At 47.2% G+C, this 27,469-nt stretch overlaps 1 protein-coding gene across 14 annotated transcripts in view; it reads right to left on the bottom strand.

Moving 5' to 3' along the window:
* The window catches only part of LOC1273174 (amyloid-beta-like protein), a 70,268-nt gene that overhangs the window by 9,220 nt on the left and 33,579 nt on the right, over positions 1–27,469 (bottom strand). For 9 of the 14 annotated variants that reach the window (XM_061647942.1, XM_061647940.1, XM_061647951.1 and 6 more), the window contains exons 4-8: positions 25,605–25,743; positions 22,416–22,637; positions 1,680–2,200; positions 1,460–1,633; positions 222–371 (exon numbers count right to left, since the gene is read on the bottom strand). In XM_061647942.1, the coding sequence (XP_061503926.1) occupies positions 222–371; positions 1,460–1,633; positions 1,680–2,200; positions 22,416–22,637; positions 25,605–25,743 (1,206 nt within the window). The remainder of the gene's footprint in view (positions 1–221; positions 372–1,459; positions 1,634–1,679; positions 2,201–22,415; positions 22,638–25,604; positions 25,744–27,469) is intronic. The other 5 variants (XM_061647948.1, XM_061647952.1, XM_061647949.1 and 2 more) reach the window with 3 other exon arrangements.

Raw genomic sequence — 27,469 nt, 5'->3', positions numbered from 1 at the left:
GGGAACGTGTTGCGGAACGTGCCTGCCCGTGCGTGTAGCAACGAGCACGTACGAGCGTACCGGGACGCGACATTCGCGCGTTGTGTCGCAACGCGCGGTCCAATCGCGGACGTTTGGCAAACCGAAAGACTCATATTTCTTGTCCCATACCGAAGCACCGGAAATGAGCAGCTGCACGCGCTTCGGTTTTGTGCTGTTGTTTGGGGGGCCCGAAAACTTACGCTTGGCGGTTGCTCCGTCAGGGCCTGGGTGTAGCAGGTCATCGCTTCCCGCTTGCGCTGGTTGATGTGGGCGAGGACGCGCTGCTGGTGCATCGCCGCCAGCTGGTGCTTCTCCGAGTTGCCCTCCTCTTCCAGTGCCTGCACAGAAGTCTAAAATATTACGCGAACGGAAAGGGGGGACGGCCACAGTAGCAAGGGTGGCCCGGTTTTAGTTACGAACGAACGACCGTTAAACTCATGTCACCATTTTTGTTTTTTGTTTTGCTGTTGTATGTGTTGTAAGGATTTGTAATTCGCTACGGAACATTGCGTTTTTTTGTTGGTTTCTCAAGGCATCAACTACTAGCAAACGATCAATCTAAAACTATGCAATTGAAGGTGGAGAATTGGGAGGACACCGGTGGGCAAACAACCTTAACGAGTGCAAGGGAGCGAAGCGATTGGTTTTTGTTTCGTTTTAGAGCTTGGCAATAATCATTACTGCAATTCTTCGAATGACTTTGGTTGTGAGTCGTTTCGCTCGACTATTTAATTGCTTTTGGTAGCTTTTGGTGCTTTTGCTATGTGACATGGCCCGAAAACTCGGTCATGTGCATGCTGAAACACTAAAACAGGACTAACAAGAAGTAAAGTTTGGGCAAGAAACGGTACTGAAACTTGTAACCATGATGTGGTCTCGCTCATGTGGCTCGCCCATGTGGTTTTGCTCTCTGTGATGTGCAGCACAATGAAGTCGACACACTCTTACGGATTGTTTGCCCATGGTCCCGGGATTGTTTTCGTCTTCTAAACTACGCTAAAAGTGTGCTAACGGGTTTTAACTACCACGCTAAAGTTCATGGTGCGTGCATGTACGTCCGAATCCACCGGAACACAACGAAAAACCACACATTACATACATGGCCATTTTGTGTTTCAGCAGAACGGAATAAGAGAGAGAGAGAAAGACAGAGTGACGCGCGCGATCTATTTCGAAACAAACGCGATCCAAATGGACACGGACTCAAATCATGACATGATTTTACTGTCAGCCAAAACAAAACGGTGGAAAGTGCAAATGCAACGGTGGCTCTAGTGTCAGGGCAACATGGGGGGGGGGGGGGGAGGAGAATGCTGGGAACCTCAAGAAGGGAGCGGTAGGATGGACAAGCTGAAGGCAAAACGAAAGCACACAAACGAAACAAAAACAAAACAAAAAAAACACAGGCAGGACACAGACACAGCCGCAGACCGCTTACCTGGAACCGGGCCGTCATGCGCTGCTTGAACGTTTGCGCGGACTTCGGGTCGGCCAGCCGCATGTCCTGGTACTTCTCCTCCAGATCGGACCAGTCCTTCATCACGCGCGTCACCTTCTCCCGGTGGCTCTCCTCGAGCCGCTGCTGGGCTTCCTGAAATTCGGCGTGCAAATTCTACGAACAGCATATACAAACATCAATTTCGGGGCCCCGCACCTACCTTGAAGCTCTGGTGTTCGTTGCGCGGATCGAAGTGCGTGAAGTACGGGTCGGGCGTCGGGATGGCCGTGATCGGTGTCGTCACCAGCTCGATACCGCCAGCCGCCCGTTCCGTCGAGCTGGCGGCCGCATACCCGCCGGCAGCGGCGTACAGCATGCCGGCACCGAGGCTGTCGGGCTGCTGCTGCTTCTTGAGCGCATCCTTGTTGCCTGTTGCGGGCGGCGGCGGTGTAGTGAAGCTATCCCAGGCGGCCGAACCGGTATCGATCGTGTCCGCACCGGCGGCCGGTTTGTCGCTGCCCGAGTCAAAGTCTTCGTCGGAATCGTACTCGTCGTCCTCGCTCTCGATCGGCTCGTCGCCCAGCATCTCCTCGTCCTCCTCGTCGTCCATCTCGTCCTCCTCCTCGTCGTCCTCCGAGTTGTTGTCCGACGCACCGTCCGAGCCGTCGTCCAGCGCCGGCAGCATGTCCGTGTCCTGCGGCAGCACCGGCAGGTCCGTTTTCTTCACCTTCATCGGTACGGCTGCAAAAACGGGCGGGAAACAGATAACAAAGGGGGAGGTGAGGAAAATGTTATACTCTGAGTCCATTAAAGCGATTCGTCTTGAAGCGAACACGTGCGCCGGTTTTGGAAACTTTCAAACAGTAAAGCAAGTAAATCCTGTACCGAAAAAAACACAAAACAACGATAATGGTGATGCGATTCGATTAAGCGGTAAAGTGTGGCCCATTAATCAGCACGACGCCAGCCATTAATACGCGCGGAGGGTGTCCGCTACTGTTCGGTGCGATGCGCCCATTGCTTGGAGCGGTTTTGCACAACCGTCCGTAGTGGGGAGCACCCATCGGCTAAGCTTTACTTATGGCGTCCGATCTGCTGCTTGCAAGCGAAACGCGACACAACGTTAAAAGTCTACGTCGCGCGTTGTTTATCTGCCGGTTGTAGCGTGGGATTGGCCATAAACGAACGCAAACGACAAGCACTACAATCCCGGCTCGATGTAAAAGTAGTAAAGCAAGACGCCGTAGACTGGGCTTGATCCAGCGGGGTGGCAAAAATGGCCGAATTGTCGTCCCCTCTTGCCATTCAACAACCATCCCAGTAGAACGACCTTTTTTCCGTCGCTGTTTTTTTTTGTTTGGAAGAAAACGAAAAGAGAAAACAACATACGTTCCCCCGAGAGAATGGTTCGAGGGACAGAGTCGCTGTCAAGCCCATTAATCGTTTCGCACCCTCTCCAGAGCGAATCTGAAATCAGCGAACCGGAAGCCATCGAACCAATATCGAACGGTGGATCCATTTTTTGTTGCTTTGGTACGTTCTTGCAAATGATTCGTGCTCGGTTCAATAATCGAATCGATTCATCAGCCGTCCCAGGGCCCGTCGCTTTATGCATATGCGGGAAGAGATGTGTGTTGGTGACGCGAAGGCCTACAAAAAATGGCCACGGAAATTGTCGTTTCTTGAACGAGGCACAAGAAGCAGAAGAGTTCGGGCGAGAGCGGTGGTGGTTAATCACACAATTCGCTTGCCACAGAGTGTTCTTGGAACTTTGTCCCTCTCCCCTCCAACCCGGGCACTCTCAGTCCTGTACGTCCGCGTGTCCCGGCAACAGTGTCTGTACGGGATGGCAGAAAAAAAACAGCACGGGGCAACATTTATTATTATCACCTTTTATGTGCCGGAAACTGCAATTTTCCGGTCATGCAGTGGAGGTGGTTTGGATGGTTTTCGTGGTTTTCGCTATCGTGAGTCAGTTTTATGATCGTCCCGAAAGGGTCTTCAATGATGTGTGAAAAGAGAGTGAGCGAAAGAAGAAGAATAGCATCATTTGCAGCGTGCTAACGGTTGTGGAGCACATTTCTCCGCAAATCAGACGACTGCAGATTTTTGCAAATATTCACCACTCTTCTCGTAGCAACAGACTGAAGGGAATCGTCCACTTTCACGATCGATCGTTTCGCTGGCTGTGGCTGTGCCTTTGCCTGTTTCTGCGCCGTTTTATGGTGCACTGATCGATCGTACCGACGGTTTGTTGGGTGGTGAGTCTTTGTGTGTGTTTTTTTGTTATGGTGGTTCAGCTTCAGCACACGCTACGTACATACTGTTGTTCGCTGTGGGAAGGAAAAGGGGAGATACCGACCAGGATGATAATGACCTAACCCCGCGAACCACCAAAGGAGAATCGCGCGAAACGAAGCACACACATCCCGAGCCCGAAACGTTGGGGCAGCGTTTCTCAATGGCATCCCCAACCGCTGCGACCGGCTGCTGCTAACGATGCCCACGGGCCGGAAGTTTTGCGCGGAAAGGATAGCCAGGGCAACCGCGCGCACTGTGAACCACGCCGCAACGGGAATGCCAAAGTTTTATAACCGAAGGATATCAATGGTTTGTCATTAGTGAAGGGTATCGCGTTTATTATCATTACTTCAGCTGGGCGCAGGACAGAGCCACCCTCTTCCTCGTCGTGAACGCTTGTGTGTGTGTGTGTGTGTGTGTGACCGCACGTAATGGGTCTCATTACGACTGTTTCGTGTTTTTGTTGTTGTGGTATTGTGTTAGTTGGACTGATAAGTCGCTGAATTTTTATGCTTCCAGCTTGGCATGGGGCAGCATTCTTCTGCTGCATGCCAAACTGTTTGCCATCTTTATGTCACATTCACTGCTGTAGTAAAGGCATAACTAACTGCATTAAGCAAGCTTATTACTTGTGTCGAATTAAATCTCCAACGAGCGCATTGCGCTATCGGAAATGGCAACTCATCGTCCCATTTACAACAGTAAAACAACACAAAAAATCAACTCAACTTTATTTGCGCGTCGAAGCTTTTTAAAACCTCTCTCCGTATGCGACTGCAGGGAGTAGAAGGAAAAGTTTCGCTTCAAAACAAAATTATTCAAACGCAAAGCTTGGCTGCATGTAATTTTAAAAGTTGCTTGATGGTTTGATGCTTGTACTCGAGGGCACTCCACGGGCGGGCCAATGGGAACCTGGCAGTTACAGCCGTACAAACTTTATCCCGTTCCTTAAGTTCCCTAAAGAAAAGCGTTCCAGGTTTGGGGTGAATGTATATGTCAACAGTCGAAAACTTTTACCCTTCTCCGAGCGTAGTATGAAAGTGGATTTCATGGCGTTTTGCGCATGATGTTTTACATGTTTTTTTTTCTATTTATTTTTAGAGTCATGGTACTTTGGACCATCCAGGTACCACCACCACTCCGCAGTTTTTTGGTGCCGTACACGGTGTTACAACTGTCAAAAATTCGATGGGAAGGCGCCACATTTACACATTTGCACAAAACACGTGAGCTTTTAAATCTCCCAGCCTGTCCGCCTGAGGTTGGTTTGCTGTGTAAATAGAAATCGCTTATCGGCCGACTGGTGTGCCGATCTTGCAAACTTCTCCCGGAAATCAATAAGTTTGTTTTGTTTAAATTTCGCTTGGAGTTTTTGCTCATTTTTCCATCCGGCTTGTGTAGGGAAGCTGCACTGCGGGGAATTCAGAACAAGCTTGACCTTAAGAGCTTTTGAGCAGCTGTAGAGATTCGTACGGTGAAGTCAATAGAAACGATTTCCTTGCCGAGATACCAATGTTTGTCTTCAAACTTGATGGTGATGGAATGATAGGAAATGATATCGAAAAGAACAGATGGAACAATTCGATGCAACCCATTGCAACGCAGAGAATGAAAATAATGATAAAGGTTAATTTATTGCAGGAAAATTCCACAGATTTGAAGCAATTTACGATGAGAACGTTACATTTCTTGGAAGCTTATAGCGTATCAGCTTCCTGGGAACGTGCTTAGCAAGCAGAATTATACCCCGTGCGCCCGCACCTAGCTGCCTGGCTCAGGTTTTACGTTCATTTTATCTTGAAATCGAACGAAACGGACAGAGCACTAAAATATATTTAAACTGCACGACCCTGCACAATATATGACCTCAATATGCTTCGAAATGTTCAATGGTCGGGTTCGGATTGCGCGAGTGTTCGTTCTTGTTCTCCTGCAGTCGCTATGAGACTGCTTGCAAAGCTCCTCATCCAGCCGGGCAGGTAAAGAGCATGGTCCATAATGTGCACCTAAACGAATTAAATCCGCAACAGAGGAGAGGGCCGCCCCATTTTCCAATACAAAGTCTCCAATCTTCCCGTAATGTGTGTATGTGTGTGTTTCCCGTCGGTCGTCGCAAACCGACCATCATCATCTCATTTCCGGGACGAAGATCTTCCGGGCCCCGCCTGTTCGTACATTATCCTGCCCTGCCAGGCAAAGGGTAATGTGTTTTCCAACCCACCATTACCGGTCCCGGCTCCCGGCGCCCATGGGGAGCAAGAAACTGACATCCACTGCGGAACCGGAAGCGGCCATGAACATCTTCGCTCGAGCAGCAGCAGCAGCAGCAGCAGCAACCGGGAAACGCTCCGGGTCCTTGGCTGCCGGTACACTCTTAGGGATCGAGATAGCGGACAGCGGTGACAGTGACTAGTTGCACGCTACACACACAAACACACAAAGATACACACCGAGTGCGTTATGAATCCTGAGCAGTTTAAACGCTTCAATGCCTCGTCCGGTGAAAGCGAGCGCGCCGGCAGAACACACTTGGTGTAGTGGCACTCGGGAGAGCACTCGGAGCGGACTGTGGTATCGTATGAAATAATCCCTTCCCTTCATCTTGATCTCAAGCCGCTCCGGAGGTTGATTCATCGCATCGGTGGAGCATATTATGTGGTGCGACCGAGAGCTGCGTTGCGGACGTTGGAGTACGTCCACCGTATGTATGTGTGTGTGTGTTTGTATGAGAGTGGAAATTTAAAAGATGCGCATTTTGAACAAGGTTAAGGAATATTAAAGCCTGGGATCTATATCTGGAGGCACAGGAAGCGCCTAGTGGTGGAAAGATTGCTATCGTCGTCCTATAAAACGTACTTGAGATTACCTCGGGTATAAGATTAGTCTAGCTTGGACAGCATCCTACCAACGGAGCCCTCCGTACGTTCCATTCGCTACCGAAGTGGAAATAATAATAGTATTAAAATAAGAAGAAGAAGAAGAAGAAGAAGAAGAAGAAGAAGAAGAAGAAGAAGAAGAAGAAGAAGAAGAAGAAGAAGAAGAAGAAGAAGAAGAAGAAGAAGAAGAAGAAGAAGAAGAAGAAGAAGAAGAAGAAGAAGAAGAAGAAGAAGAAGAAGAAGAAGAAGATTGCTTTCGCCTCTTGTACTGCTCCAGCTCACCTGGTGCGCCCCGTGCTCGGTGCACCGTGGAGAAACGGTTCCGTTTGGGTCGTGATTTATGGAGCAAACTTAACAAAAAAAAAAAAACTTTCCCCACATTGCGAACCGTTCCCCGGCGTTTGCTTGCTTGCAAACTCTCGAGTGTGAGCATATTTTTTCTCGCAACTTTTCTTCCTGCTTTTGGCCAGTAGCGTAACGTTTTATTTTTATTTGCTACCCCATGCCGTTGAAGCTTCGCTGTCAAACAAAGCTTGCCGCTACCTTATACCGCCAAACTTCCTCGGGATGCTGCTGTCGATGGGTCGAAGTTTAGGCGGCAGTACGGCACACAGAGGCGGGCAGAGTTTTGGCACAAACAAATCAACTATGAGTTACTTGGCAACAAAAGTTTTGGCACATTTATTTTGTACCTACTATAGCACCCCGTTTGCCGTCCTGTAGCATGTGCCGACAGCACTGTGGGAAACTGGGCGGTAAGTGCTTTTGCATTGCATCTACGTACTTTTAGATTGATTCTCAATATTGATTTTGTTGGCCAAGTTTCCGGCGACGGTAGGGGAGAGCTTTCTGCGAGCGCAGCGTTCAGTTAGCAAGGCAACAATAATTTATGGCTGGTATAAGATTGCTTAACTTGCCCCCTGCGCCAAACGCTTGGTAGGTGGCGTTCGTTAAACGGTTGCACGTTACAGTGTGTTGGCTCGAAGTCGTCAGGCACCGTTGGATGTGCGGTTCGGTTTCATTCTAGTCAGCATTTAATTCGCTAATTTATATTGAAGCGAACGCCGCTTCCATGCTCGGATGAAGCGCTCTGCGTCTTTATGTATTGGCTAAAGTGAAGCAAGTGGGTGTGTGCATAAGTGGGTATTCTAAAGTTGTATGCTAATGAAATCGATGCTGTAACACGAAGTTAATGCTAGCATTTTGTATGTTGAATATGATCTAATGAAAAAGTATTATGCTAAGGTTTCAACACTAGTAAAAGCTCAACTTCAGGCTTTTGAGTCGACTGAACATACTTTTATAAATGATATCTGATAAAAGTCTGTTCTTTGTAATAATGCCATTGTAAAAATGTCCAACATGTGTGAATTTGTAAAAGCTTCAAATCAAACTTTAAATGAAAAATTTCCTTCAAACGCCAGCTAGTGTACAACCTCAATGGCAGCAGCAGTAGCAGCAACCTTTCCTTTTGATAACTACATTGAATGGATGGATAAAACGAGCTGACCTAAAAAATAATCCCTGCTTCCCCGCTTCCCCATTGATGCGACACACTCCTCCACCGGGCTCAAGCACCACCGGGCAGTAAACTTCAGCTCTACCGCTTTGACTAGTGTCATCAATGTCAGTACCACCGTGTACCGTTCTGATACTGAGCGAAGCTACCTATTCATTGCGCTCGGAAGTTTTTTTTTTGTGTGTGTATGTTTGTGTGTGAGTGCAGGGCATTCATTTTTCGTTGCTGTACGGCCGTTCCTTCCTCCGTTTCTCCCTCCTTTGTGCTTCTATCGCACAGTGTTCTGATGGACCTGTTCGACGGGAAATTGTGTTCCCTTTTTAGCTCAATAGATCGATTTTTGCGGCCACAAACACTGCTGCAGCGAGTTGAAGGACAGGAAGCTTACATACGGGGCCCGTGTGCCTAGTTTGTGAGCATGTACATCGCAAAAAAGAAAGAAGGAAGGAAGAAAAAAGCCCCGTCGCTGTATGTAATGAATACAGCAGAAGTAGAACAGCAGCAACTTTCGTGAAGAATACGGTGCATGGTCGTTGCTGGTGGTTTATACACACACACACACACACACTCACACACATTCACACACAGCTAGTTTTGTTGTGCAGTAGCAGATATACATTTTGATCGATTTTTCCTTTCCCCTCTTCGCGCTAGTGCGCTTACCGCTCTGGGTGGCTTCTATCCATAATTCATGATATGGCTTTCATAAACCCAACCGCAGCACCGTACTGCAAAGCAGTTGTTAAACTGTTGGACGGGTTCCGAAAATTGGTTGCAAATCGGTTTGTTGTATGCGCTTTCGTCAGTCAGTTGGCAATTCGCAGAAAAACGAATCGAAATCGATATGTACCCTCCACTTCTTAAATGATTTTTTTTCTCTAAAATGATATACTTTTGGACAGCAGTAGACAGCAGTATTAAAATGTATTTTGTATAGGAAATTCGGTTTGATTTCGCCTAAATTGTGCATCAACGTACTCGATGGAGACGCATGGTGTTTTGTAAAGTAACGTGACAAAGGTACGGTCCTCCACATTTGCAAGCTCATATATTGTAATAAAAGCTTTATTAAGCTACTCAAACATCACCCTTTGCTCGAACATGCTTTGTTCTACCGGAGGAATTAACTGTCATAAATTCATTATAATTTTTAAAACGATTATCCCTTTCGCTGTCAACCGAATGCGCAGCGCCAGTGGCAAAAGGCCACCAAAGTAAATGTGTAATAATGCACACCATTTTGGTATGTTGGCGAGTTTTTTTTTTTCCCCGTCCCAAACTGGCAGGAAATGTAATGGAATGGCAGACATAGTCCCATCGGCACAAAAATAACGACAAATACAGTAAAGTGGCAATTAAAAAGGATTTAATGCCGATGGAGTTGTGGAGCTACGAGGAAGGGAAGGGGGGTGTAAATCGGTGAAAAAAAAACGCTCCCTTTGACCGGAAGCTGCACAATGCTGTATGCAAGTGGCCACTATTGAATCGATGACCCGGTGACTACAATTGCGTAAATGGTAATTCCGCCACTACGCTCGCATGCCTGCTCGACGGTGATCGGCGGTAATCGTGCGCAACGGGCGAAAAAGGGACACATTTTATTTGCGTTCGTTTTTATTTTCCACTGTAGCCAGCTTTGTGACTTCACAAAAACAATGGCCATGTTTTATCGGGTGCATCCCGTCCCACAGTTTAACCCAGCGCATTAAAATGCTTCGCAAATGGGGTTCGAATGAGCAGCACTCGCACAGATGTATGTTGGAAACAAAAGAGGAAAATTAAACTACAGCGACTGTGTGGCTGGGTGCAGCATGAAAAAAGAAAAGCTCTGCTAGAAATAAATGAAAGCACTCTCATTCTCGCTCTAATGTCGCACCCATTTGCATTATCCCATTGCCCGGGAGCTCCGGGGATTGTGGACCCTTGTGCGCTCAATGCCGAACCGTTAAAGCATACGGGATGGATTGTGGATTTGGTCACGTTTTGGAGGGTAGGAAAATGGGTCATTTGTTTGTGCGTGCGCGTTTGGTTGCCGTTGGTTGTGTAAGAATAAACGACCGGTGCTGCAAGTGAATGGGTGAAACCGAAAAGCTCTGGCAAAAGGAGTAAAAATCACAAATTAATCACACAGGCACACCGGCACAGCAAAGCGCAGATGGAAAACAATTAATGGGAAACAAATGAAAGCAATTCTGTCGGCTGTCGGTCGCTTGGTTCAGTGACGGAAAAGGGGATGAATAGAGGGTAAAGGGAAGGTAGGGAGAGGACCGAATGGTCGCTTGTGTTTGGATTCCTGCCAACATGCCGGACCCGTGGTGGTTCTTTGCGAAGGTTGATTTTAACATAAATAGAAACGTTTATACAGTGAGCTTACGCGCTCTATGGAATAACAAACCGAACCCCTGTTCTTGAACGTTCCCCACTTCGTCTATGGGCATGATGTTGATCGTTCGCAGTGTTAGCTCGTTGGTTTGGTGGCTTTTTTCTCTGCTCTCTCAATATTAATTTAACCATCGCTAGTGGAAATGTTTACCGAACCGAAAAGGTACAGGATGGCGATGGGCAGTAAGATACAACATGCTTAACCAAACTAACTGCATGTCGAGGTGTTTGCAGGGTTTGGCGACCGTTTTTTTCCTCTTCACCCATCACATGGCACGTTGTGGTCTGCACAACAAACTGAGCTGAGACCAGTACGGAGCGCTGTATGGAAACGCTAAACTGTTAAATTTCTCCCTTTTTTTTTATTGCTGAGATTCTTTCCACGATCGCCAGTTGCAGGTGCCAGCTGCAGCGCAGGAATAATGTGTCCCCAGAGAGAAACGGAAACACTCCTCCCTCCACTGTGCCTTTCGCCCGCGGGCAGGAAATGCCAGCCAGGATAACAGATGTGCACCACCAAACAATGAACCAACTGGTTCGTTGTGGGCACCGGGTTGTCCTTTCCGTCTCTTCTCATGTTTCTATTTAAAACACACACACACACACACACACACACACACACACACACACACACACACAAACAGAAGGTAAATCAAAAACAAAAAAGTCAGAAAGATAGCTTCGTTCTACTCACTTTCGTGCAAACAAAAATGGTGAAATAAATAAAAAGAAATTTCATTTTTTTATCCACCGCCACGTGAAAACAGTTCACTCGCACTCGGACGTGAAAATGCGCACTGTTTGGTTGCTGGAGACCAACCGTAAAACTCATACAGCTAGCGTGTGTGTGAATGTGTGAGCGTTAGTGGTGCGGACGAGCGTGCGTGTGGGTCGACGTTTTTGTGTTTTCTTCCCTTTTGCCCGCTAGTTTTCGGCCGTTTCGAGCGCCTTTTCACACGGATTGGTGGCGATCTGTCGACAATGTCTGTGCTGGACACTGTCAGGGCGTTCTCTCGCCCTGTCCCGGTGTCAGTCCCTCTTCTCCTCCATTTCGAGTTGACCTCGGTGCCCGGGCAAGCGGAGGGAGATGAACAAGCGGAGCACAAGACCCCTCGTTTCAGTGTTTGCTGATGACACATTCAATGTGCAATTATGTTCCATTTTGCATTCGAATTAATCATTCCACGTCAACTAAGATGGCGACAGTGGCCGGTTGGCACCGAGTGCCGGAAGCAGAGATACAGCGGAACGTTGACGTTGGAGGATGAACGCCTGTGTGTTCGCCTGTGTGTCGTGTGTGCCACCGATAGGCACACACCAGCCTACACCGGCGCTCTTTGCAAATTGCGGGTCGCCCGTACCAGCAGCAAAATTGCAACAGGAACCAAACGCACAGCAAAAGGGGGGGCATGAGCTAGCTGTGTTCCCAGATCCCCCATTCGGCTGTGCTGTTGTCAACCGGGACCGTGGTTGGTGGAGAAGGTGGTGGTGGCCGTGGTAGCCTTGCTAGTGCAGTGTATCAACCTCATGTGAACGGACATCATGCCCACGCGGTGCACAAAGTATGCATTGGCGGTCCCGCCTCACTGAGCTGACCTCATTCCGGTTCACCGAGGACACGATCGGGATGTATCTCCGGTGCGTTATGAGTCTTTGCCTGTGTGTGTGTGTGTTTGTGCCATGGTGCATGTTGATGAAAGCCCCTACCCAGCAGCCCCGGCATCCCGGTGATCACTTGCATCGCTGTCCATTCTATACCGGCCGCCCTCACACCGCTCTTGCCCGGTTGTGATGCCATCGCTTTAGACACTCGTTTATTGCCCCGCTTTGTAGTGCCCGCCCGTAGTGCCTTCAGGTGGTTGGGGGAGAGCGGTAGCGAAGAGTGATTGATGCTATTTATGCCTTCAACAGCATCTGCAACGCAAGTGCACCGGTAAGCCTCACACCGACGCTGGCTGGCTAAACTGTCCTTCGCTTCAATGATACAGCTCGTTTTTGGTTTGCCGGTTCTGACCGGAGTTGCTCGGTCGGTGTCATACGCTGACATCTCCGCTGGATATGTGTCTGTTTTTCTTCTTCCTCCCCATTTTTTTTTGTGCTTCTCCCGTGCGAGATACACGGTCCGGTGTGTTACGGCGTTTGAGTGACGAATTGCGATGCAGTTAGACGTTAGAGCTGCAACTGCTCGGACATTGCTGAACATTGCACATTGGAATGACGGACGGTAATTTATATCATTAATTCACGCCAAACGATTAGTGTGGTACATTGCTACCGAGAGGAGCTGGTGTCTGTAAAAATGAAATACTACCATTTGGGTGGAACAAATTTGAAATGTTGAGAAGAGGCTCTATTTCAACTGCTTTTTAAAATTGTCCAATGATTGTAAGTATATAATATTCTCGTCTAAGGATACAAACGTTTCCAAACGCCTTCTGCATGTCCTACGGCTGATTTTTTACATTAGAGCTGATTGCAAAAGCCATTTAATGCTATTATTTTTTAATATATCTGTTTCCATTGCGCTTGATTGCAAGCAATATGGCAATGGTGAGCATACACTTTCAAGCTACAAAATACCGTGCAAATGATACAATTATACGGTCCCCGTTCTCCAACACCGTTTGCCATCCATCCAAGAAGTCGTTTGCCCAATCTGGAGAGCAGCACAGCGGCCTTACCATAAAGGATCTTTTTATAGAACCGCGTATCTTGTCGCCAGTTTTCGGAAAGATCGTCTTGTCTGATGGTTTGTGCCGGTGCGTCGCCCCGAAAGAGACGAGTCTCGTACCCAAAGCGACATCGCAACGGGCCAAGACGATGCCGTCCGGGGCTTTCGTAACTTCGTCGGAAGCAATTTGTGCACAAAATGATTTCATCAAAATGGCGCTTTTATTTCACCATTACCATAGACAACGGGCCACTTACGTGTTAGGGATGGGAGCGAGCGCGCTCGGCAGGCAAACAACATCCATCGCGCGGAAGTTAATTCAATAGTTAAAAAGTGACGTCTCTTCCGCCGGTGGTTTCGGGCCGCGGCAGCGCGGAAAACCACGATATCCCGGCCTGGGCTCGGTCGTTCGACGCGCTTTCGCCGAGCGGAACGGGCGGACGGTTTGGCTTTCATCTTGCGCCTCGGCTTACACGCAGCGGCAGGAAATTTAAGGCAAGCGCAAGCGTGGCCCGGGCGCCCCATGCAATTGGGTGGGTACTGGAGAGCGGGCGGCTCTTTTGCCGTGTTTGGGGCTCGGCGTCTGTCTAATTAAGCGTAGCTCACCACTTCCAGGCCACTTCCCCGCGGGCTTTGCGCTTGCGGGCGTTTCGTCGCCACGGAAGGAAAGGAAAATTCGGCTTCCGATTCCGACGGCTGGAGAGAGCTTCATCATTAACAATATTAACTTTGCTTCCTTCGCCCCGTCCGCGGGGGTGGTCGGTTTGTGCGAACGTTGCGCTGCGTGGAGGGTATAAAATAACCAAAACATAAAGAGAAAAAAAACCAAACGGGAAAACCTTCCGCCATTTAGCGGATGCCTTTCTTGCCAAGCCAAAGCCAAACAAAACGGTAGGCATTAAGGCGTGCTACTAGGGGCTTTGCAGGCGGAGGCATTTTCCACTTGCTTCAGTCAGCCATTTTGTGCCCGGTTCAATCTGTATAAGCCTGAAAGCGCGCTTTACGGAGCGGAAATGGATTGAGGTACGGTGCAGCGGTGTTTGCGTGTTTTACAGTGAATTTGCAAGGGATTTTATCCAAATTGATAACCTTGGCTGAAGCAAGCCAGCGAAAGGGATGATTTTCATGGAGACAAAGTTATTTAAAACTACAGTAGAGATATCCGTTGGACGGCAAAACAAATTACAACAATTGATGCTTCATTGTTCAGCTTTAGTGCTGTGCTTTCAAATAAAGTGTATGATATTAGCGCATTTGGGGTTACAGAGTTTTACCCAATGATGCTGTACGACTAATTTTACAAGCAAGTCTAAGACTTACCTGTCGTCTTAAAGCAACTCACACAGATTTGCTTTGTATGTTCGATATTTTTAGATGCATAATGACGTACGTGTTTATTTACCATCGTTGTAACAAGAATCTCCACGGTTGGCCTGTTCCCCTATATTGCGTCAGTGGAGTTTAGTCGTTTGAAGTTACCATATCGTCATAGGTTCATAAAACTCTTCCCTTTACAAATTTATTATATACAGTGGTTTGACGCAATTAAGCATTTTGCATGAATTCCAAAAAGCGTTTTACACATTGGTTTTAAACAGCTGCCAGCAATTAGTATTATAAAAATGGAATAGCAATATCAAAAAAACACCAGCAAACATTTAGACCATTAAAAAGGTGTATAATTGATGTAGAGATTATAATTCCTAGAACAGAAACTGCAACGAAACCCTCACCCAAACGTCAGCAAACATTAAACAGCGAATTCTGGAAAACGGGCGAATAAGTTTGCCATTGCTAGCTGATTAATAGTGCCTGAGGGGGATGGTTTTTCCCGTCCCCGTGTGTAATAATTAGAGCGGGCAGAGTAAAACTTGCTAAAATAACTTTTAGCCAAATTAGTGAAGCCTCGGCGCCACACCATTAGCCGCTGCCAGGCACGTAACCGATCCGCTGCGAACGCAACCCCAGGATTCGCATGTTGAATTAACATAAATTTCTTTCAAACATAAACTTGTAGCTATGGCGGTGGGTTAGTGCATTTAATTATGATTTTTGTTTTAGCTACAAGTTTGCAGACGCTTAGCGAAACTTTGTAAGCCGTATAATATTTCAAAACGGTCATTAGTACTCACTTGGACTTTACAGTATGTGTTGCTAGCTGTTTATGATTTAGACTAGAGTAACAATTGCTACGAGAGTATATTGGCCTTTTAATTGCAATTTATATAAAAAATCGTCCCAAATAGATCGTTTTTCATTGTACGAAAAGTCATGGCAAACTCGTCTGCTGAACATGCGCAACCAGACCTAACCTCTTACCTAAGAGTAAACTCATTAAAAGCTCAGTTTTCACACACATAGACACATTTATTTGCCGACCTAAAACTCGACCCAAATAAAATATAACACACACGCAAACGAATTACAGCGTTGCAGGGAGACTCAGCCAACTTAACAAATGTTCTCCTTTTTTTAAGTTCGTCCCAATCGTTGAAAACATAATGTTTGTGAAGTCAAAGTTAAACTTTAGCAAATGTGTTACATCAAACCCAAAAACACACATCACCCGGACGGCTACGAAACACGTGTCATTCGTTGCATCAGATCTCAGATTGCTTTACACACAGATATGTGACTGACGCCCAGCTTCCCACTCCCACTGTCGACCGCACCCGGTGGAAGGGAAGTTGATAGTGAGTTGACTACGGAAGCTTCACCAGTGAGCTAACGGATGAAATCAGAATGATGTGGCTGCTGATACCGATAGGACTTCCCTTTTCTGTTTGGAAATTCCATCCAAAATGGTTCGAGCCTCTGGTGCGTAATACAGAGCAGCATGATTTGATTGAAAACACTCCTAAAAGTTCTTCACATTTCACAAGCGTTGTCGTTGTCTTCTCAATCCCTCCACTAGCAGGAAGACCTTAAGCCACTGCCACCAAAGCCTGTCGAGTGCTTTCGAAGAGCGAAGGGAGGAGAAATAAAGGGGCCTTCGGCATAACCCTTAAACCTCTCAAGCCGTAACTCGTGGCGGCGTGTGTGTGTGTGTATGAGTGTGTATTTGTAAACCTAACCCATTTCAATTTGAGCCTGTGGCTTTTTCGAGAATTGAAGAATGAAGCAAGGATTGCTGACAGCCATCACCAACGTGCCCGGTTCGACATGTGGCATTGATTGTCGCTACGAGTGTGCGTTGCGAGGCTGCGGGTGAGGTTCCTCGGTATCCCCAGCCCCGTATGGTACCGCATGCCAATGCTCTATTTTATTCGCTGACATTTAGAGGACAAAAGCATGTTCGACACAAAACGACTTGTGAAGGCGAGGTAAGCGAGGCAGAAATCATGAAAACAGAGGCCCGTCCGGCATTGTTGGGATGATTTATGATACAATGGTGTTGGTCGGTGAAACTTCTGCAAATGATTAAACGTGCCTTTGTAGTGTTAAATTTAATAGTTCTCCAACAAATGGAATTGTTTGTTGCTGTTTTGCTTTCCGTTACTGTGTGCGAAGGCAACAACCAAATGCCAAATGAATGTTTGTTCCATTTTTTTCCCATAGCTCATCGATTTTATCGATTGAGTGATATAATCAGAGGAATTTTCCCCTTCATTCTGTTAATGTGGGCGTTTTGAAGTTGAATTAAGTAGAAATTCATCAAATGAATTTAATTTCTCGTTACACGTAATCCATTTAGTATTCCAGAAGAGAAAGATAAAATAAATACATTGAATAGAAGTATTTCTTTGTTGAGAACAGATAATTTTCTCGCAAAATAATTCACTCCTAAAGTTCTCACAAGCTAACGACACTAAATTGTACACTAAACGGTACAATGATGGCTCATTATGGATTTTTTCATGTTGATAGATCACTCATCAGAAGGCGCGATACTCTAGGTCAAAATTGTCAACAAGGTTAAAACATAAAGGGAACAAAATCATTATTTTTTACAATTTTCTGCTGCATAACATCCTCGCAAGTTAAACACGCCCATCAACATCATGAGCACGCGAAGGATGTCAAAAACAGTGTCAGCCGCGCATCCAACTTTACCACCTTTTGGCTGAGCTGTACTGAAGCAAGCACACTGTGTTAGCTGCGTGTGGGCCCAATATCCCCAACCGTTTGGCATGCCACGTTGATCTGACTTTTCACACCCGCATCGATATCTTTCCATTCTCATCCTGCTCACAATCTGCAGTTCCATTATTGATGCTTGATTCCAAGGATTCAGCGGAAGTGAGTGTGGTATGTGATGAAAGTATGAAATATGCATTGGTCAAAAGGATTGCGTAGGTTTGCGCACGATTGCCACTATGTGGTCGGCCCGAAAACTGTCACACTCGTGGAACCTATTAGCAGTGCGCTCAATCACCCCTCAGCATCTCCGGAGTGACACGGAAATTGTACACGTGCGAGACGCATTTGCTGTGCTCTTCATCACTCTCCACAGCGCTATCAATTGGCATGACAACGAATCAGCAAACCGGTCAGCTGAACAGTACGTTGGTAAATGATAGATGAATGTGTCGAAAATTAGGTTGTTTTTTGTGGTGCCCGGTGCTGTGCCAAATGAACTTAGTTTGCAGCCATCAATGCACAAAGTTTACCAGTGTTTTCGTTTGGTTTATGTTCTCCTGCAAACGGCACAGTCACTAATGATTGTATCGTTTTTTTTTTTTTTGGGTTTTTCTATCAAAACTGAACCTCGGCGTGTAAATCTCGATCGTTTTAGCAAACACACTCCCCTCCGATTTAGCCCCGACCGTGTGTTCAAATTTCCAGTGTTGGTCATCAACTTCATCATCTTTCTCCCATCGCGCGCGCGTTCGTGTGGCTGTGTGTCAAGCCAGTGAGCACGGTTGTATGTACACTGTCTTGCCCTACGCCCCTTCGTGATGGAGGTCTTTCGCCTGGCGGTGGTCGAGGAAATGGCTGTCAGCCAGAATTAATTGCTCAGCGGGACACACGGCTGCCCCCCTGAGGGCGGGCTGGCTGGACCGGCGAGCAGGCACAATTTATCGCTTTTCGTTGCACAGTTCAACGAGCGTAAGACACACAGTGAGCTGTATCAAGCACGGGGATACCAGCTCCACCACCACCACCACCTCAAAACCAGCCAGCATGGGATTGTCGGGGTGCCACCGCGTGCACATGACATTGGCTTCTGGCTTACGGTGGACGCACGTCGGTTGTGAAATTCTCTAGCCAACAGAGTGTCGGCGAGAAAGACGGTAAGCGAACCCAATTTCCCCTCCCCCGAGTCAACTTCAAAAACCGATGTCGGTGGTGGGCTGCGAATGTTCCTGGGACGGGGGTTGGGCGCCCACCGCGGGAGCAATGGGAAAGAAAACAGATTTCCGATAAAATTAATGATGCTTTCGATTCGAAAATTACGAGCAATTAAACAGAGGGCATCTGCCCGTCGTCCTGTCGGAGTGGTTTCTGTGGTTCAGTGCCGGTGCCGGTCACTGGTTGCGGAGTTGCGGGTTGCTGTCGGGGCAAATTATCGACTGATTGCGAGTTGGCGAAAGAAGCAGCAAACTTGCTGCCACCCATCGTATCCTTGCCAGCGCGCTGTGTTCAAGCGCTTTTGCTTACTTCCACTGGACACTGGGCCCGTGGTTGGGCGGCCGTGTGCAAAGATGCATGAAAAATGTGCTGAGCCAAGCGTCGACTAAATCATCCAAAATGTGTTTTCACAAACTCACCGGAACGCTGGGCTTGTTTCGAACAAATAGAAAGTTCGATTGCAGCTAGTGAGAGCAGCTTGCTCAGCATATGCTGTGTGCCATCTTTAAAATCGTGCCGTGTCTTTGGCAGCATTAGTTACCCCCCGTACCCGGTCGCACATCAGTGTCGAATGGTGTGGTGGTACGAAGTTGGAAGAAATTTAATCATCCAACTATTTACTAGCTCTAAACGACCGGCAGCGACAGCCAGCTTAATGAACGGAACCATCCGAGGAAGCGTTCGGAAGACGGCACCGGCACCACCGACAAAGCCATTACACACCCCGCTGACGATAGTAAATCTTAAGCCGCACGATTTCAATCCATTCCAGGACGGGCCTCGGGTTCTGCCTGCTAGGTTTCGGTGTACAGTTACACGGTAAGTTAATGAGTTTTTGAATGGGCTATTATTTATCTCCGGTTTTGTCGGTGGGGCGAGGGGAATGGACTAAATTTGTGAACAAGATGGTATGGTGAAAGCGGGCTGGAATTTAAAATTCTGTAAGCTTTACTCACGTGGATGGGCGCGTTTTATCGTGCTTGATTTTTGTACTTTTTGCTTTGCAAAAATGCAAAAATTTTCAATTTTTGAGTTTGCCCATAACAAACTACTGAGAACATGATACTTAGATTGATCACAACTATTGTTCTACTTACTTTGAAAACTCATACTATGATTGAATGGATGATGTAATGCAACGCTTGTCCTAAAAGCTTTGCGGGTTCAACATTCAGCTCCTCACTTCTACTGAACCTTACTGTGTCGTCATCCGCAGATGCAAACGTGTTCATCTAGATACTACATGAACACGTTAACTTTCCTACGGGGCAAAGCTCGTCCTACTCGACTCGAATGAAATGAATTCTTTGGAACATCCCTTTTTCCAAACGCTGCAAAGCGGTGTAAATGGATGCATCAACTCCCTCGTCATCTCGTCAGCGGTCACTTCTAGTCCCGGGACACGGATTAAACAACCGTCATCAGTTGCAACCTACCCAGGGCACTATCAAATTCCATAAAATTAGATCGTTTCGGCACAACGGCATGCTGTCCCCATTGGCGGAGAACGTCTCATCCCCCCAAAAAGAACATAATCAACTCAATAATATGGGCAGCTTCATTCCGATGGAGTCGTTCTGTGTCGCACCATCGGAGGTCACACGACGCTAAGCGGGAATGAAGCGAATGGCCTCCCGGTGTATCTTATTGGGTTGAAGTGTGTGATTAACACTGCTTAAACTCGTTTGTACCCTGCCTTTCCGCGCTCGGCCGTCGTATGTTGGGCCTGAAGCCGCTCGCCCACGACAAACGGTCGGCATTTTCGTCGTTCATCGGAAGCCGAAACGAGTGCAGCTTGCAACCGGCACGCAGGGAAACAGATTTTCCGGAGATTTATTTGCATAATAATAACATTTAAATTGTACCCGGGTAACGACCCGGGTCGGAAGGTCGGACGGTGGCTTTGCACCCGCGGAACCTCACCAAACATACATACAAACACAGCCATTTTGCATAGTTTGGGGGTGTGTGTGTGTGTGTGCGTAATCGTTTTTGTGTTCCGGTCCGAGAACACCAGTATTATGGTGTGTATGAGAGAGAAAGAGCGAGAGAGAGAGAGAGCGCGCGCGTTGGAAAAAAGAAAAAGTTTTCACTCGGCTTTTGCACATCCCCGTTTGCGCCAAAGACACATGGTAAATGGTTTGAAAACGTGATGTGTGAGGGAGGTGTCGTGACGCCGCGCCTGCTTTAACCGTACCGTTTTGCATGTCTTTATTGTAAGTGTGTGATGATGTGTTTGTGTGTGTGTGTCTGTGTACAATGTGGAAAAGCTTTTCCCACGCCCCACTTCCCATCGTTTCCCACGCCAACAGAGTACATCGGACGGGGAGACATCATGCTTTTCGCTGTCCAACCTATCCGTGCACTCACATGTCCCTTTTTGCCCACGCGGTCTGAAGTTCCCTGGGTGGGGGGGGGGGGGGGGGGGGGGGGTGGTTCCGTAAGGTTGCGTTGGATGAACCACACCCATTTTTCGAGGCTCCGAGGTCGGTAGTGTCCCAAACACGTCGACCCAGGGTGGGACAACAGAGAGAGAGAGAGAGAGAGTGAGCAAGTAAGAGCGAGAGATTGAAGGATGACGCGATGCAAAGGGTAATATTATGCAAATTTGATGCACTCGGAAAACTTTTAAAAGACAATCCCGAGTTTCAGGAATCCTCGGTGGTTGGAGATTGTGTTTCTTCTCCCCCTGCTTAGTGCTTTTCTACTTTTATTGGAAAGGGACGAAAAAAAAAAATATGGCAGAGTTTACGGGGCGATGTGGGACTTATAGGGGAGGTCATGCGATAAAGTTTGCCCGGGTTGGCCTCTGTTTGCTGGCCACCCGTACGGTGCTGCAGCTTAGCTTACTTTCAGTGTCCATGTCTGTTCCCTTCGAAAAGTGTCATTATTATGCTACTGTTTGCTCCACCAGCGGGTAGCTTTTTTTTGTTTTTGTTTCTGCGTTCGTTTGTTTGGCTCGGACACTTTTATCATTGTGTTTTGGCATGAAAGCCATTTTTCACCCGTCGGCTGGAACTGCATCACGATGGGAGCAAAGCTTTTCCAACAAAATTGAAAGACAAAAAAACCAACCCCAACAACAACAACAACCATTTGTTTAACGGTCCCTAGCAATGCGGCAACGATATTGTTCCGGTCGAGCTTCGCGCAACTTCGCGTCTCACAGTGTGTTTGCCTTCGACCAAGGCCATATTATTCATGTGTTTCGCCAGCGACCAGCGACCGTCACCAAACAATCATCCGTTCAAACCCCCCCCCCCCCCGATCCAACGTTCGTTTTGCTGAAAAATGTTTCCTTCCGGAACGCGCCAACAAGTACGATATTTCATTTGCATTCTTGTCCCCGCCGTGACTCGGTGGGTTGTACTCATCCTTGTCGCGCGTACACTTTCGCTCTTTCGTACCATTCGACAACACCGCTAGAGGTATAACTTTGTCCCTCCGGTAGCCCGCAAGACAAAGCGGAAAAGTGCAGTTGGCACACATACAGTCACAAAAAAAAACATCACAATTCCGCTCGATTGCTAGTGATAGCGCGCGTCTCCTGTACGTGTCGGCCAATGTCCTGCGGAAATAATTTCAAAATGCGTGCCCACGCATCGCGACCGGAAAGAGGTGACTATTTTTCCTTGTGCTTTTAGTGAGGTCGAGCAGGCTTTCGATATCCCCGGCTCTGCCTTATCATACTCGTGCACGGAACAATCAAAATCCGCGGGCAATTTCCTTTTTTTTTTTTTTTTGGTTCGACTTTTAAAAGTGGCACACTTGTTTTTATAGCGCCTCGCACTGATTGGCAACCGAAATGGGCCCCGGGCTTGATGTTTTTTGCCGCGCAAAACGGAAGCTTGTGCCGCGCGCGCTCAGCATGATGGTGGCTGGTGGAGTAGACGTTCGCCGATATTCATCACCTACCTTTGAAGTGCTTGGGACAGCAGACGAACTCTACGCCGGAGAAGAGCGAGATGCCGCAGGGCAGCAGCATGGCGAAGCTACGCATCTGCATGTTGCGATCCTGGCAGGCGGCGGCCCCGGTTTGGTTCCACCTGACGAACGGCCAGCACCGGGACGCGTTGTGGATGTGATCGAACAGGCAGCCCTCCGGCACGAGCAGTGCATCCGACTGGAAGGGTCCCTCTGTGAAGCGAAAGTGAGAAATCACGGAAACATGGTAGGGAGAGAAAAAGAAGGAACAAAAAACAGCGTTTAATTTATTGGAACTATCAATCCAACGAGAAGTTTGACTATGAAATTAATGCACTCAATTAAAAAGCAATAGCAACCAGAATGGCAGCTACAAAACGGAACCATTTCATCAAAATTGAATCATTTAGAGCTGGAAAAAGAATACATTTAATTTTAAATCTGTTTCAAAGAATGCCAGTATGATTTTGGTCGCTTTATGCTTTTTGGGCCGCGCACACGATAGGACGAGAACGAACACACACACACACACACACAAAAACTCCCACGAGCTTGACATTTCACCCAGAGACCGATCAAAAGAGCTTTCGTTCGGTTCGGGCAGGGTTAGCTCTACCCACCGACTACATGCATTGCCCCGAGACGATACACGCAATCAGCACGACATGATACTTTCGATGTCAATTCATTATCGTCACGAACCGTACTGCGATGGGGGTACTGTGCGGTACTGTGCGGATGGGGTTCACACTCGCCACGCGTCGTGCCATGGCTGGCGTGAAAGAAGCACATAAGCCGTATCTGTCGCAGCGACCCTGGCATCAAAGGCCAACATTCTCGGCTAGCAGTCCGCAGCAGTACACTTTGCAGATAGATCGGTTGGCACCGTTCTATGCCAGATTTATTCTACTTCCACGCACACACGGCGAATGAGAGCGTGTCAAAGAGCTCAGAGTTGCCAGCCGAGAAGTTGATATCACACACGAGCGTTTTTTGCTGTACTCCATTCCCACTAGTAGCTGCGTGAAAGGGCTATTGATGTCCCGCAGTTCACAAGGATACTCGCGTATGTGCCTGGTGAAGCTTAGCTGAAAGACGCGTTCCGTTCGTCGCTTGCTTTATGCAGCGGATTCGTTTAAAAGCCAATTAAGATTTCCTATGCATAGGCCATTTGAATGTGGGCTGCTGGCGCTTCATGGGATGTTATTTATTAAAGTCACACCTCGCACACTCATGTTAAAGTGTTTAATAGCTTCCCGTTTGTCACACGCATTCTACCATAACACAACAGGGCCATGGGTTTTAATGGTCGGCGTGGCTCCACCACTTCCGATGATTTGTGAACCATTTTTATGTTGCTGTTTTGTCCGCCATCAATCGCACACACAGACTAATTAACTCACTAATGCGTTCATGGGTACAGTTTATGCGTTTCAATTAGTTTAACCCAAACCTCCACCGACCTCAGACGTCGTGAGGTATTGTCCTCGATGGTATAGTTTTATTTTCTTTGCTCTTGCTCGTTAGTGTCAGTTAATCTGGTAACACAGGACAATGATAGTTCAAAAATACATACACGCACACACACTTACATGGGCATTTCGAACAAATAACGAGAACGGGTGTGTGTGTTGTTGTTGTTGTTGTAGCATGAAAAAACTCGTCTCCATTGGACCGAGGTGTCAATAAATGGATTGCGAATGGCAGCGTAATTCAATTACGAATGATATGAGTTCAGCCCACTGTGATGCCTTTTATTAAAATGTAAATTGGTTTTTGTTCCCGATTAGATCACTGATTGGTGATAAATTCAATTAGGCTGCCTACGAAGTGGCCACCGGCTGGCTGTAACAAGGGCACACCCGGGCAAAAGAAGCAAAACACAAAATGAAAGCTCTCTTCTAACACGGAGCGGGCACGTTTACTACAGCGCATCATTTTCACGACCGATCGACTGGCGGAAATGCTAACGCCAAAGCTTATCGTTTACATTACACTTCAACGTGGGAATTAATGTTTGAAACATGTAAATTTCCGGCTCATCGTTTGGATTGGGAAGAAAAAAAAAAGAGTAGGTTTTTTTCTAGCCACTACATGACTTGCGTACTTGTGCACTTTCAAAGCAGAAAAAAGCACAACCGCTCGGTTGCGCGTGCGACGCGCCACTCTGTCGGGGAAGGCAGTAAATGGAGTGGCCCATAAAGACACCGAGAGCCGAGTACGCTTCTCTCAGATCACTAATTTAATAATGTGCGCGCCATATTTCTGTGCCACACTTTCTTCCTGTGAGGTTTTTCTTTTTTTCTTTTTTTTTTTTTTGTTGCGTTCGATTTACTCCAGGCGCTAGCAATGAATTTAACTTTAAATTAGGATTCTTTTTCTCTACCGCGTTGGTTCAACATTCAGATTCGCCGTAATGTCTTCCGGTATGGTTGAAAAGATGGTAGCCCAATTGTAAGAGGCGTGGGACGCGCGTGACGTGTCAGAAATAATGTTCCAGCTTGTGGCGTTACACTGTTACACCGCGAATGGTTCCTTTCTTTTTCTTCCTCTCGAAAGGAGGACATTTTCTTAGCAGAGATAATTCAGGAAGCGCCTGAAGGAACATTTTCTCCAGCACACCACCATATCTTTCGTTGATATCGCTGTAGGAGTTTATGCGAAACAGCAACGGTAGTGGTAGTGGTGGATTGGGAAAGCGGTAAACGCACTCTTTTCTGTGCCGAACGTGTTGTACTGAAATTTTACAAAACTCCCCCTATTGTGTGCATTCCTACCACACAACACGTTACGATACTAATGGGAAATGCTAGTATCTTGTTTTTTTTTTGCGGAAATCTGGTGTACGATAAGGTGTACGCTAACATCTTCCCTATTTTACAGGATGTGTGAGTGTGCAAATGAATTCTTGTTACAAAAATCCAGAGTATTTTATAATCAGTGAAGGTGCTAAATTTAATGTAGTATGAATCTTTTTTTTTGGAGCAAATGAGCGTGAAAGCTTTCATTATGATATAGCCACAAAGGAAGGCAATGGCCTGAGTGTAGCGAGACATTGATCCAATACTAAAGTATCGTTAAGTTTTAACTACATCACAGTAAAGTAACGTTTACGTTCGTCTGTAACCACTGCTACGGTTGGTCCACAGCGAACGGAAACGGGCTTTAGAAACTACTTACCGAGACACCGGAACGGTTTAATCCACCGCTGAGCTCCTTTGCACTTGGCTGCATTCAGTGCACCCTGACGGCACCAGCCACCGATCTTTTGGTAGTGCGAAGACTCCACAATGTTCGTAATATCTCGTCCCGGGTACACCTGGAAAGTAAAATCGAGCAAACAAAAAATGAGAAAAATAAGTGGATAATCGATAAGTGCACGTGAAGGGGAAAAAACACTGTCAGAAAAGATTGATTAATTTCAGCGTCAGCTTGCTCTGTATCTAGTCGTGTCGAGTCTTGTTAATCCGGAAAGGATTGGGAAGTAATGTTGCAGCCCATCGGATATGATGCAAGTTGAAGGGCGATGACCGAACGAACACGATTAGTCATATCGAATGTGTACTGCATTAGTTATGATCGATTCCGATGGATGATGGGGAAGGATTACTGTTTAGAAGTGATTGCTCACCAATGCTTCTCAAAAAGTCCAAACTTAAAGCCAACAAACTCATCTCTCCTTCAGTGCTATTTACTTTAAGCAACGGTCCACAGCATCTGAATGGTTGCTTTGTGCGCTTTGTGTGACAGTGTGATTGTAACATTTCAAACCATTTTTCACTCCGAATCAAATTAAATCAACGCTGCCACCCTGGTCGACACAAAAACGAACAAGGAAAAACAAAACACAAAGATGATGCTGCTGCTGTCCGTTGTGCTAGCGTCCCTGGTAACCATCCCAACGCTACAGCGCCATGTACCGTGCATTCGCGTGGCTTATCTTTAACAACTTTTTATTCAGTGGCGCGGCAATCGTTTTCCTGCTTTGCGCCAACTTTATGGCATTTGTGACCGTTGATAGTACGATTGTCAGTCCGGGCAAAATGTCCGTCGGTCGGTCGGAGTGCGGTTAGGCTAGGCACTGCTTACTTATCGCTTACATGTCACTCTGTTGGCTTCCCCTTTTGCCGTAACGTAAACTGCGACCGGCTGGGGGTGAAATTTGCGTCCGCGGTTTTTGCATTTCATGGCGGGCGATATCGCTCAGCAACAGAAGCAGCCCATGATTCACGACCATACTTTTGCTGCCCCCTTCTGCTTGGGGTTGGGGTGGGGAAAGTTCTCCGGGGCACAGGCACGGGAAAGCAATTTAACGTGAATCGGTGGGTAGCGCACTTTTCAGGTCGGCCTGCTGATGCCTGCTTGCGCGTTACATTTTTACCACGAACTCTGACATCGCCAGATTCACACTGTCATGCCATCGCCACCGCCACATCGCCAAGCACGGAAGCTCATCTTTATCTGCCTAGCAGGCGTGAAATTAAATGATTTTATTCCCACCGGGGGAGACACCCCTCCCACATTGTCGGTGCCCGGGAATGGTTTGGGCAGAGCGACACTGGCACTACTCTCGGCGGCGAGCTGTACCAGGGGCCACAATAACCCTCCGGTGGTAGTAGATCCCAGGGAAAGTTCAATGTGGGAGGGTGTTTTTTCCTCCTTTTCTTTTGCCGCAGTTTGCTCAAGATGTACCGATGGGGAGAGGAATATCCTTAAAGTCAGATTATGTACCAGCGAACAACACGCGCGTTGTGGAATCCGGTTTTATCTAAAGCTTCTCAGCATGCTTAATTCCCGTACCAACTCTCAAGGATAATCATTTGCGTTAGAATAAATCATGCCCCGGGAATAGCTCTTAACTAGATGGGGGCATGTAAAGCGATGAGTTTGTATGGTAATGAGGATAATTAACAGCCTCGAGCCAACATACAATTCTTAAACTTCAAGCAAAACATCGTTTCAAACCCTACACCAAGGAATAGCGTATTCTTTTCCTATAGCATTGTCAGTCTTGTTCCTTTCAGCTCCCCATACTCAGGTTGTGC

Source organism: Anopheles gambiae, chromosome 2 (genome assembly GCF_943734735.2).
Source record: "Anopheles gambiae chromosome 2, idAnoGambNW_F1_1, whole genome shotgun sequence".
Taxonomy (NCBI): domain Eukaryota; kingdom Metazoa; phylum Arthropoda; class Insecta; order Diptera; family Culicidae; genus Anopheles; species Anopheles gambiae.
This window is presented reverse-complemented; position numbering and strand designations above follow the sequence as displayed.